General features: G+C 34.4%; 1 protein-coding gene across 1 annotated transcript; it reads left to right on the forward strand.

Annotated features, from left to right (window-relative positions):
* The first annotated feature begins 756 nt into the window (after positions 1–756).
* Positions 757–9,917, forward strand: LOC101891571 (uncharacterized). The gene is made up of 4 exons (XM_005177995.4): positions 757–1,468; positions 9,111–9,257; positions 9,321–9,606; positions 9,671–9,917. The coding sequence occupies exons 1-4, from the start codon at positions 1,007–1,009 to the stop codon at positions 9,814–9,816; spliced, it is 1,041 nt and encodes a 346-aa protein (XP_005178052.1). The 5' UTR covers positions 757–1,006; the 3' UTR covers positions 9,817–9,917.
* The last annotated feature ends 3,179 nt before the right edge of the window (positions 9,918–13,096 follow it).

The raw sequence follows: 13,096 nt of genomic DNA on the forward strand, positions 1-13,096 counted from the left end.
AACAAATGCACCACTATGTGGCGTAGGTTATAAAAACAAAGCGACTGACTGTTTTTCCTCATTTCTTTAAAATTTTAGAAACAAAAGTAAATTCCTCATTTTTTTAAAATCTTAGAAACAAAAGTAAATCCATGGTACAAATGCAGAGTTAATCTCGTCCTGTCATATGGTTAATTTTTTTATTTATGTCCTTTCCATGGCAAAAGAATACAGGTAGATGCATCAACATTTGCGAACATTAATATGTCAATAAAAAAAAAATAATAAATAATATATATATACTTTGTCACTCATGAATATTTCGAGGAGTTACAAACGGAATCACAAAGCTAATATACCCTCCATGTAATGGCAGAGAACAAGAACCCAGACCCTGGTTGTTAATATTTTTTTCATGTGATTGCTAAATGAGTTTTGGCTTTTTTGCTTTAATTGCCGAAAAAATATACTGAAAACAAATCAGTTCCAAACAAAATATACATGCTAGTAAATATTCAAAAATTCCTGGGAGGATGAATATTCCTTTGCTATACTTTTCCAAGAGCTAACGGCTCTTTCCTATACTTGAATATTTATTAATATTTTAAATTATATTCGAGCATCACTAGTGTCCACATATGTGCAGCATGTTGTGTTAACAAAACAAAAAAAGCAAAAACACGAACAGAAAATAAAAAAAAAACAAGTGTAAACCAAAACGAATATCTAGGGAGATGACAGGTTTATCAGATGGAACGGTAACGCCGTAAGATTATCAACTCCATAGGTGATAACACAGAAGTGAAAAACACTTCGCCGAATCAACTTGAATTTCTGCCGAATACAAATCGGTGCGCATTAGGCACAGGTGTCGTATATTATACGTATCTGCTACGCGGTAGACGCTCATTTAATTACCCAGCTTCGTGGATTGCAAACGTTTCTAAGATCAAGGACGCCATCAAACATCGAATTTAAAGTGTAACGAACATTTCCAATAGTTCCGTTAAGAAAAGCGAAAGTTAAAATGTACATCCTACAAGTTTTCATAATTTCGGTTACAATATTTGCCACAATTGTCAACTGTGACCAGCCATCGTATCAGGTGTCGCTCCATGTGAACCTGCATCCCAAAGGACCGCCGGTACATTTGTGCAACGGTGAAATAATTCAAAGTCGTATTATTGTGACGACGGCTCGGTGTGTTCATTACAAATTCTCTCCTAACAGTCCTGCGGTTCCTCTGCCAGCATCTGCACTGCGAGTGATAGCAGGCAGTTCGACGGAATTTTACGACGAGCTAATAGTCGGTGTTACAGATGTGTTGGTGGCAAAGGATTTCAACTACACAACCGGCGAGAATGACTTGTCTTTACTTCGCCTGAGTAAAACATTGCCTCTGGATGTGCGGGCCGACATGAGTTGGATAACACTGGATGATGCTGCTAACTTTGAAGGACCATGTGTGGCCAATTATTATATAAGAAATGTGAGTAGAAACTGATTCTAACTACATATATAAGGGGAGGTGAGGGGGGCTTCAACGGCTTTTTATTCTAAGAACATTTCTTTCTGAGCGTATTATACATTCAGAGCAATGAGAAATATAAAGCTGACCATTATAAGGATTTTGTTCCATGATTAAACAATCATTTAGCCGGCGGAAAACCGATACGAACGTGACTACGAAAGAAAAACAGCATAGTGCATCAAAAAAAAAAAAAAAAAAAAAAAAAAAAAAAAAATGGAATGGTGTTCATCTTTTACATTTGCTATCGTATTATCATACATGCCCTTAGCGCGACGACAGTCTAAATCAAAGTTTTTGTTGTTAATTATAGATTTTGTGTTTTAAAGTGTTATAAGGGATTGAATTAGACAAATTGAAAATTAATAATTTTTGGGACTTGAAGGTGGTGATACATACACAGGATTCGGAGAGTGATATGCTGTGCAAAGATGCCAAGTTGCAATTTATCGTCACCTCAAGTGAGAATATTGGCTTTTATAAACCAAGGACCCTATATTAATTCCATGAAAATAATTTATAAATATTTTCAATTTCAAAGAACAAGAATCTAGCCACATGACAATTTGTGCGGTAGAAGTTATCTGCATTAAAAATTACATTATTTTCGCTTCTCAAATTGATAGCAAGGATATGTGCATCATCTTTCAAGCTGCTCATTTTAAGAATTTAAAAAAATATATATTTCAATCGATTTCAAATTAAAAGGATAGGTTTGAAAGGATAGAAGCAGTCAAGGTAATAGTTCAATAGAGGAAAAGGACTACTTTTTATTTGTTACTCTCCCCACAAATAAATGATGTACCCTAATAAAATAGTTAAACATATCGTAACATCTGTTGAAATTAAGACGAAGAAAATGCTTTTATGTCCACGAAACTGGAGACTTAAGACAAACTTAAGTCAGATTTTGTTATAGGAATTGTCAAGGTTTACAGCGTTACCTAAAATTCGACGTATTCGGTCGACGTTTTTCACCACACAAGCAAAACACATGTATTTATATGAATATTAACCAAATACGTCGTGCGCACAATATTTCAAAGTTGAATATTTTCAACATTGACAATTTCTTTTTTTTGTGTGTTGAAAATAGGAGTGAATGAATCAAAAATATTACGGTTGAAAATATTACAATTGAGTGAATTTTATAGCCAGTTCACAGAACCTTTGTTCAAGGCAGACAAAAAATTGCTACCCAGACAATCAAATCTTCAATTGATTTCATTTAATTTTTTCATAGAAAAATAAGTTTGCGGAACAGGCTTTTAAAAATTACCAATTTTTATAACGTTATTAGTTGTCAGATTTTTTGCGTATTTCAATAATACTGTCCATGGTAGAAGAATATAGGTAGACGCATCGACGCAGCTGCTGGGACAATGAACTGTCAAACCAATTTTGGAATTGAAAATGTTGAATGAAAAGTTATTTAAATTTGTAAAAATCGTTGAAAAACACGCATTAAAATAACCTCCACACGACGTTGTATTAGAAAACATATAAATAATTTTGACATATCAATGCTCCCAAGCGTTGATGCATTTACCTGTATTTTTCTACCATGATACTGTCATACAAAACATTTTACCATAGTGGGGAAGTTGAATACTAATTGCAACACTGCTATGGTTGCAACACCAAAATGCAGAAATTCGGAATGTATATCAATTAAATGCCTTAAAATGCCTTGCATACCAAGAAAATTGTTGTAATATGTCTTAAGTCTCCAGTTTCGTGGAATTAAGTTACATTAAAACAAATACCAATTTAATATTAAATAATTATTTCAAAGAGATAACTGAGGAATAACTCACTGAATAGTACTTATCACTTTCCAGGCCAAAAAACTGAGGATTTTTAAAACATTTATTCTGTAATGCACTGCAAAACCCCAATAGTCAAACGAATCAAATGATGCATAGCATACCTTTAGGCGGCAATATAATACAAATTATCAGTTTACTTTCTTTACGAAAAGTGTTCATTGGTAGTAGGCTTCAGCATAGAGAGAGAATATCCCAGATAAAAAGAAGGGAACTGACGAGGATTGGTGGCTCTTTTCGAAACCTAGGTATTCCCTGCCTTGCCCCCTGCTTTTATAATAACAACAATAATGGGATTAAGCCAGACTATTTTGCAACAACAAAATAAATAACTTAATCTATAGGATGAATGAAAGTATTTCGATATAAATAAGCTCCCCGAACACTGTCAAAGGAGAACTTGCATGTACACAAAATATATTTTATCTCTAAAATATACTTGGACATACTTCACAAAGTTTTGACACTCCACTTGGTTTTGTGACTTTTCGGAATCCTTTGAATTGTATTTCCTTATTCTTTGAGTAATTATTTGCTTATTTTCTTACCGTTAAGAAACTAATATATAGAATGTGAACCCAAAATCTTTGTTGAAGAAAAGTTGTTTGGATTTCGAAATTTCTTCCAAATTAGAAGGATGTACCTAAACGGTTGTGAATTATATTTTCGTGTCATAGATATGTCGCAGCATAATGTGAATTTTTACTTGAAAATAATTTTGGGCGTATTCCCTCCAAAATGATAAATCGTAGTAGGGATTGAAACTCCAAAGGAAGCTGCCAAAAACAAACCTATAGCATATTCCGAAATATGACTAGCAACGGGAACATTTAGACGAAGTAAGTTTTGGTGTTTTAGAAATGTTGATTTAGTTTGATTGGAGATTTGCACATTTCTTCATTACATTCCTTCCTTTATGGAAGGAAAATAAGTGGCTTGGGAAATTCTTTTTAAGTAGAAAATGTAAATTCACAAACAGACGTCATCGCTATTTCATGTGTTTGTAGAAGCTTTGTTGCACTATTTAGTTGCGACGTCATTAAAGGCGCGATAAGAAGACAACAGCAAAGTTAATGAGAACAAATGGATGATGCATTTTTGACATGAGCGATGACAGTTGCATGTCACACCATATAAAACTGTGATATTCTCTTATTAAATAGAAGAGATAAAACTGAAACAGAATAATTTAGAATACAAAGTATTCGCCCGTCATAAATTACATTCACAAATTAATATATGGCCGACCGATTGTTCTGTAAATAATCAAAACCGAAATTTATGGTGGTCTTGGTTACTAACTCTAACTCTACAGCACTAGATTATAGTTAATAAAAATAAAAAAAATAAGACAGCATTCTATTGAAATTTGCCTACAACATTTCTATATTTCTATATATTTTTCTATACTAAATTTTGACGTATCATGATTAAAGCATGTTTGTATTGCATCACACATCTTTTTAACATTTACGTTTGTACTGCATTGTTGAGGCTCCAACAATTTGACGGGTGACGTGTTGTCTCACTTTACATTGTTTGAACATGTGGCACTTCAAAAACAGTGCAGCGCGATGACTTATGGATATGTCCAATAAAACTGTAAACTAGTTATGACCGCATTGAAACAAAAAATCAAGTAACAATATCTGTGATTTAATAGATCCGATTATCTCTGATATTGACGGATATTCACGCGTTCAAGCCGTAAAAATTATTCTTTGATAAAAAAAAAAAACTTGAAATAATCGATGACCTCATTTTTATACCCTCCACCTTGGAAAGGAGGGTATATTAACTTTGTCATTCCGTTTGTAACATCCTTAAATATTCGTCTTAGACCCCATAAAGTTATATTCATAATCAGCGTAAAATTCTAAGTCGATTTAACGATGTCCGTCTGTCTGAAAATGAGATATATCGGTCTACGTTCTGGTATAGTCCCCGTATAACGGTATTCGGTATTTTGATGATTTATGCCACATTTTTTCACGGATTTGTCTGGAAATTGGTATTTGTAGGTCATAACGGGTCCCTGAGCGTGTGGCAAAACATTGCATGTATAGGTCCACGTTGTGGTATAGCCCCCATATAAAGGTACCTCCCGATATTCGGTATTTTAGTTTTTTTGCCACATTTTTTCACGGATTTGTCTAAAAATTGGTAGATGTGGGTCATAATGGTTTCCAGCTCCGGTGGCGAAACATTGCATGTATGGGTCCATGATTTGGTATAGCCCCCATATAACAGTACCTCCCGATATTCGGTATATCGATGGTTTTTGCCACATTTTTTCACCGATTTGTCTAAAAATTGGTATTTGTGGGTCATAATGGGTCCTTGTTCGTGTAGCGAAACATTGTAATTATAGGTCCACGTTTTGGTGTAGCCCCCATATAACGGTACCTCCCGATATTCGGCATTTTAATGGTTTTTGCCACATTTCTTCTAATGTTTCTTTTACCCAAAGGTGGAGGGTATTAAAAGTTAGGCCCGGCCGAACTTAATGTTTTTTTTACTTGTTTTTTGTAATACTATGATAAATATATGATACTAGCTGGCCCGGTCCGCGTTGCCGGTAATTTTAGTCTTTAATGCTTATTTTTTTAAGAATTATAATTCACAGATCGGGCTCTTATCAGGGGCACAATTTTGTATTATAAAAATTGATCCAACTAAATAGAAATGAATACCCATGCCAAAAATTACAATACATATCCACGTACCGGTCGATTTATTTTTCAGATATAGGCTTTAATTTGAGAGTTAGCACATCTATTAAAAAGTATACATCACCTGTTTAAAATAGTCATGTAAGAGTTCAGCTCAATTTTAAATATTGTACATTGTACAGAGTTAAGCAAATGAGCTGTAACTTGGAATTTCCGATTGCAGGCAAAATGATTTCAGAATAGTCGAAGATAATTACTCTTTTGCACCCATTAGTGGTACACCCGCTAAATCGTGAGTTAGAGTCCCCATAATGTCTATGTCTTTGATCTTAGTCAAATTCAAAGACGATAAAGACGCCAATCGGTTAAAAGCACTATAGATCGGTGGACCTGGGAGGTATTGTGATAGGGGCCTATACCAAAATATGCACCCATGTTGAAATTTTTGTAATTTTGTCTACCCCTAAAATAGCCTTAATACACATTTTAAGCCAAATCGATTGGAAAATATGGTCAAGACCCTTGAAATAGGCAAAATCAAAAGTTACCTTTTTAAGGACGCTACTCCAAAACATTGACCCAGATTGAACATCTTCTGCGAATAGGGTTTCTATCCCCTTATAAGCCAGGAAATAGCTGAAATCAGGGGACACCTTCATATGAGAGTTATACCAAAACTGTGGCCTATACTTATCATTTTTTGGAAGGATGCTTTTTTTCTTCTAAAAACCCAAATTACAAACTTTTGTCAAAATTAGTTTGAAAAATATAAAAAAATGCTTTAAGAAGTAAAATAAAACCCAAACCCCTTTGGGGATTTTGATCTACTTACCGAATACCCTGCACTTAGAATTTCGCAACCCCCTACTGTCATTATTCGGTATTGCGCATGGTCCCCCGTATAACGGTACCTGCGATTTAAGTATCCATATGAAAGAAGTAGGTCCACGTTATGATATGAGCCCCATACAGTTGTGTCAGTCATTTTTGTTCATTGCATGGTGAACGTCCTGGGGCTGGAAAGCTATATGCATATTTTTAGTCAGGAAAGATAGATATTTATAATCGTACTAGCTAACCCGGACCGCGTTAATGGCCCATAGTATTAGCGTGTAATGCATATTTTTAAGAACCTAATATAATAATGTAAATGGTTAGCTTTTCTCTTTAAAAAGCCTAAACATTGATAAACAAAGTTGGCTTGCAACAATAGTCAATGTACAAATTTGGTGGTGCTCATGCTTATTGCTGTTTTCCCTGTTTTGTGGTTTATTGTTGTATTCGTTTCTACTCATTTTTTTAGAGTGCACAATCAAATTTATGGTGAATGAAGGACATGTTGCATATACACATGTATATATGCTTTCAATTTTTCAATTTTCAATTTTGGAGTTTTCGTCGTCAGAATCGATAATAATTTCTAAATTGAATTTAACTACCATAAATAAGGTGTCATCGGTTTATAAAAGTTATAAACCCTATAAAGTATCTTAAAGAGTACAAATCTTTGTCGATTAAATTATTTCCGTGTACCTCTCCGTTCTCTATTTTCAATTACGATAGAGCCCACCAAATGTAATATGCGTCTCTCAGACTTAGCAGATATTATTCTTAGGATTATTGATGTTACAAAAGGTATATATTTGTTATCATAATTAGGGCTATATCTACCCTCATATAATATTATCTCCTAATATTCGTGGACTAAATGTGCTCCTATGTGGCATTGTATGATTTCAGTACATTTAAGTCTAGTCCTTTAACACTGATTCCCCATATAACCTGCCGGTTTGAGATATTTTGAAGGTCTCAAGACATTTTTGAGGTTATAAAACATTTGTTTTGCTGGGCCGATTTGCAAAATTTTTTATACAAACGTTAGTCATACTACCGAGTTATGTGTTTAAAGAAAAAATACTGACCACGCCTACATTACGCCCACTATTTCGATTTATCTAAAATCCTTATATTTGCTAAAATAATTAAGATATCGGTTTGAAAATTATTACACGAGATACTGTTAACTTTCCATCCAAACCTAAGCATTTAAGTATTTATTTGGGGCTGAGGAACTGACCACGACTACTTTTTGTCTATAGCTGGACGGATTTGAATATTTTTTAAATGTTCATTCTACCCCGAATTTGGTTTTATGCAAAGAAAAAGTGGCCACGCCTACTTTTTCGCACATTTTTCGATTTACCTAAAATCCTGATATTTGCCAAAATAATGAAGATATTTGTTCCATAGTTAGTATATGACGTACTCTTGACATTCCCCCTAACCCTAGGTATCTGCTTGGGTTCAGAGGAACTGGCCACACATACCTCTTTAAATGTTTATGTATAGAATTAAAAAAAACCCATAAAGAAAGTCCTAAAGTCGGACGGGGCCGATTTTATGATACCCTACGCCACTTTGCTAATTTAGTTGAGATCCACATAACAATTAAAAGTTTTTATGGGAGAATTCAATCATACACCCTATGATCATAATTATAATTTTAAATTCAAAGGACTAAATATGCCGAAGCATTTGTATCTTTTAAATTCGGACTTAATTTGAATTAATTAATTTGAAATCAGATAAAGATATATATGGGAGCTATATCCAAATCTGAACCGATCTCGATAAAATTTGGCAAACGTACTTTTCAGCTGATATATTTCCCTGAATATCGTTGTTACGGTGTGCATATTACGGCTGTGGGTAACAAATACAATAAATCGGATGAACAACATATATGGGAACTATAGCTATATCTGAACCGATCTTCACAAATTTGGCATACTACCTTCTAGACTCAATTCGGTCGTATGTGCCAAATTCCATCCCATTTGGGCAAATATTAGACGTTTGGTGCACAATAAAAGGCAAATCGGACAAAGATATATATGGGAGATATATCTAAATTTTAACCGATTATCTCCAATTTCAATAGGGTTCGTCCATATATATATGGCCAAACAAATATATATATATATATATCGACTCGGCACACCTCGTCTCATTACCACCTTCTGGTTTTCACAGAAAATTTGAGATCATTAGTATTAGAATACAACAGAATTTAAATATGCTTTCATCTTGTTTTTTTAATTTCAGTCAATATCGACGGTACCCAATTACATACAAACAGAGGAATTGCCATTGCTCGATGCAAAGAAATGTCAAAGCCACAACTTATATTCCCTAGTCAGAGATTACGACATCTGTTCCCTATACATGATCCCTCTGGGTTTAACCTGTCAAGTAAGTTCGCGATCAAATATTTTCTCGTGGGCTTCAGCATCTGAACATTTCGCATATTTACAGGCGCTCAGTACACTTGACCACCATAACGGAGACAGAGGCACTGGTTTGGTTTGTGAAAATAAACTGGTCGGCCTCCTCTCAACTATTCTTCCCAAGGAAAACTCAAGTGACACCCATTGTTCTGATGGTCCAATTAATGCTTTCTACGCCAATTTGGCACCACATTTAGGATGGATATTCGATGTAATATCCGACGAAGATCTAAAAATGTATGACAATGGAGAGTTCGTTTCCTCATTGCCCTATTCTGGCGAAAATGGATCTATAGAAGAACCCAATATATCAGGTAAGATGTTAAACAATTTTCAATTAAAGCAATCTCTTTAAATATTAAGGTATTCTTGTTACAGAGCCTGGCACAATCTCGCCATTGGTGGGCGACAATGTTACAAGCACAACCGAACCAAACGATCTACCCAACGAAGCGTCAAACCATGTCCACGGCTCTCTTACACTTGCGGTTGCAACATTTATCCTAGCATTATTTAGTATTTAACGACGCAAAGGATTCTTGATGATATATTAACTAAATATGCCAAATACAAACAGAAATAGCCAAATACATAGCCCCAGACGGCCTACCTCTTAGCTCACTAGCGTCACAGTCACAGTTATTATCTCTCAGGTGGTTGAGTAAATTCTTCGTAAACACAAACGTTTGTCTTATGATTCGTTTCGATGATGAGCGAATGCCTGGCGGGGTCTGACCTTCATTCTTGCCAAATCTTATCTCTGTTTTTCCACTTGTTCTTGCAGTTCCTCCCCAAACTATATGCTGTTTTTTATTGTCTTATTATCATCGTTTAGAAGAGAAGAAAAGGAGCATTATCGAAATGTTTATTTACCGAACGAATGGTGCTTAATTGCGCATTCTGTCACAGTAGTACGCTCGTTGTTGTGACATCTCCAACAACAATCACAGATGTCAAGCACGGTCATTCACATATCTTCGTTCATACACCGTTATCCAGTGATTAACGTATTCAGATAAAATGTTGTTTGTTGGAGAAACACACCCGAATTTGTCGAGATCGAACCTTACAATATCGTAAATAACATATTTATTGTTTACACAATTTAATAAGGTTGATTTGAAAACGATATCCTTTATCTTATCCTTTAGATACCGCAGTCTTTGATTCGGGGTCTGTTTCTGAAAGTGAATCCGACCGAAAAATATCATTCCAAATATGATTTTTAAATTTTTTATTTAATTAAAACCAAATATGATTTAATTTCAAACCATTAAAGAAAGGTCAAAAGTCGGGCTGGGCCGACTATTTGATACCCTACACCACTATGCATATTTAGTAGAGCTCCCGTAACAAAAGAATTTATATTTATTGGAATTTACGTGAAGTAGATCATACGTCGTCGTATAAAGAGATATATGGGAGCTATATCCAAATCTGAACCGATCTTTATAAAATTTGGCAGAGATAATTTTGGGCTGTATCTGATATCTGGTACCAAATATCATTGCCGTGAAGTGCGTATTACTCTTGTGAGGGACTTAAACATCAAATCAGGCAAAAGGAAACGAGATAGACCCATAGTTCCTTTTGATGATCTGCATTTGGGGTCGATTTGTGCATGTCTGTCCATGTATTTTTGTAAACAAAACACAGGTCGCATTTATTGGACGAACCCTATTGAAATTGGAAATAATTGGTCAAAAATTAGACACAGCTCCATATATATCTTCGTCTGATTTGCCTTTTATTGTGCGCCAAACGTGTAACATAAAGTTTTCATCCGATTTTTTAATTTTTTCCTCCGCAGCCGTAATATGCGCTCTATAACAATGATATTTGGGGAAATATATCAAATTGCGCTCAGAAATACATTTGCCAATTTTTATCGAGATCAATTCAGATTAAGATATAGCTTCCATTTACCAGATTTCAAGTTTATTGTGCACCAAATGGTTAATATAAGACCGAATTTAATGGAATTCTGCCTGGAAGAATTGTATATTGAATCAAATTTATAATGTGTGAAATTTGGTGAAAATCTGTTTAGATATAACTATGGGTCCCATATAAATATTTCACCCGATTCAGCTTTTAAGACTCTCGCATCCGTAACGTGCTCTCCAAAACAACAACATTCGATACCAGCTATCAGATACAACATAGAAATACATTTGGTTAATTTTATAGAGATCGGTTCAGATTTCGATATAGCTAAAAATTGCATTTCAGAAATGATCATAGTTGGAACGATTTAATTCTCATAAATGCCGTAGCTCTACTAAATATAGAGTGATGATTAGTGTAGAGTTGCTACTGCTTCATATTTGCTTTTTCGAATTAAAAATAAAATGATTCGGATTACAAGTGAAATAATTCGAATTTCCAATGGAATAATTCGTATACAAATAGAAAAAAGTTGAATTATTAATGGAATTCTCGAATTTCAATTAAAATTTTTACGAATTACAAATGAAATTCTCAAATTACAATTGAAATGTTTTAAACTAATAATGGAATTCTCGATTAACAAATGAACTGTTACGAATTACAATTAAAATGTTTCGAATTACATCTGAAAAAGGTGTAGAGGTCATAAGTTTCAAAGTAAGCTCTATAATTTTGTGAAGTGTTTGAAATGGACAGATATTATATTTGCTTATTCTATATCTTGAAGTTTCTGCACAAAACACACAAATGCTATGATGCAGCATCATGTAGTCGCTACGCTTATTTATACGGGAACCAATTCAAATATATAAAATCAATCAAATTACTGACTGAATTATTAACACCCGGGTGAAACGGTTGAAGCTAGAATCTTGAAAATTTGCATGTGGTTCAATGTTGGTGGGTAGGGGTGAGTTAAGGCTGGGTTTTGGAAATTCGGAATAAAAATGTACTAAAAAGCACTAAATTTCATGTTTGATATTTTGTGAACGAATGCAGCTGAAATCTTGATACTATATATATAAAAATCAATTGTTGTTCGTTGGTAATGGAATCAGTTGAAAACGGCTGGACCGATTTTCATAATTTTTTGTACAAACGTTCGTCATGCCCCGAGTCAGGTTTTTAAGTTTTAAGAAAACAAGTAAAAAAGCTGTAAGTTATATCGAACTTCACGAACTTCAAATGCGAAATTTGAAACAATTCCGATAAATAATGTCGCTAAAATCATCAAAATACCGAATATCGGAGTGTACCGTTATATGGGGGCTATACGAAGAAGTAGACCTGCACAGACAATTTTCTGTCATAGGCTGTAGTATTCATTACGAACTTCAAATGCGAAATTTGAAACAATTCCGGTAAATAATGTCGCTAAAATCATGAAAATACTGAATATTGGGGGGTACCGTTATATGGGGGCTATACGAAGACGTAGACCTACATGGCTTATTTTCTGACTTAGGATGTAGTATCCATTACGAACTTCAAATACCAAATTTGAAGCAATTCCGGTAAATAATGTGGCTAAAATGATCAAAATACCGAATATCGGGGGGTACCGTTACATGGGGGCTATACGAAGACGTGGACCTACATTGCCCATTTTCTGTTTTATGTTGTAGTATCTATTAAAAACTTTAAATACCAAATTTGAAACAATTCCGGTAAATAATGTATCTAAAATCATCAAAATACCGAATATCGGGAGGTACAGTTATATGGGGGCTATCCGAAGACGTGGACCTATATGGCCCATTTTCAATACCAAAAGTCCTGCAGACATAGTACACATTTGAGTAAAATTTTATCAACCTACTTCATTTCGTTCGGAAGCTAGAGTGATTTCCACAG

Source organism: Musca domestica, unplaced genomic scaffold (genome assembly GCF_030504385.1).
Source record: "Musca domestica strain aabys unplaced genomic scaffold, Musca_domestica.polishedcontigs.V.1.1 5, whole genome shotgun sequence".
Classification (NCBI taxonomy): domain Eukaryota; kingdom Metazoa; phylum Arthropoda; class Insecta; order Diptera; family Muscidae; genus Musca; species Musca domestica.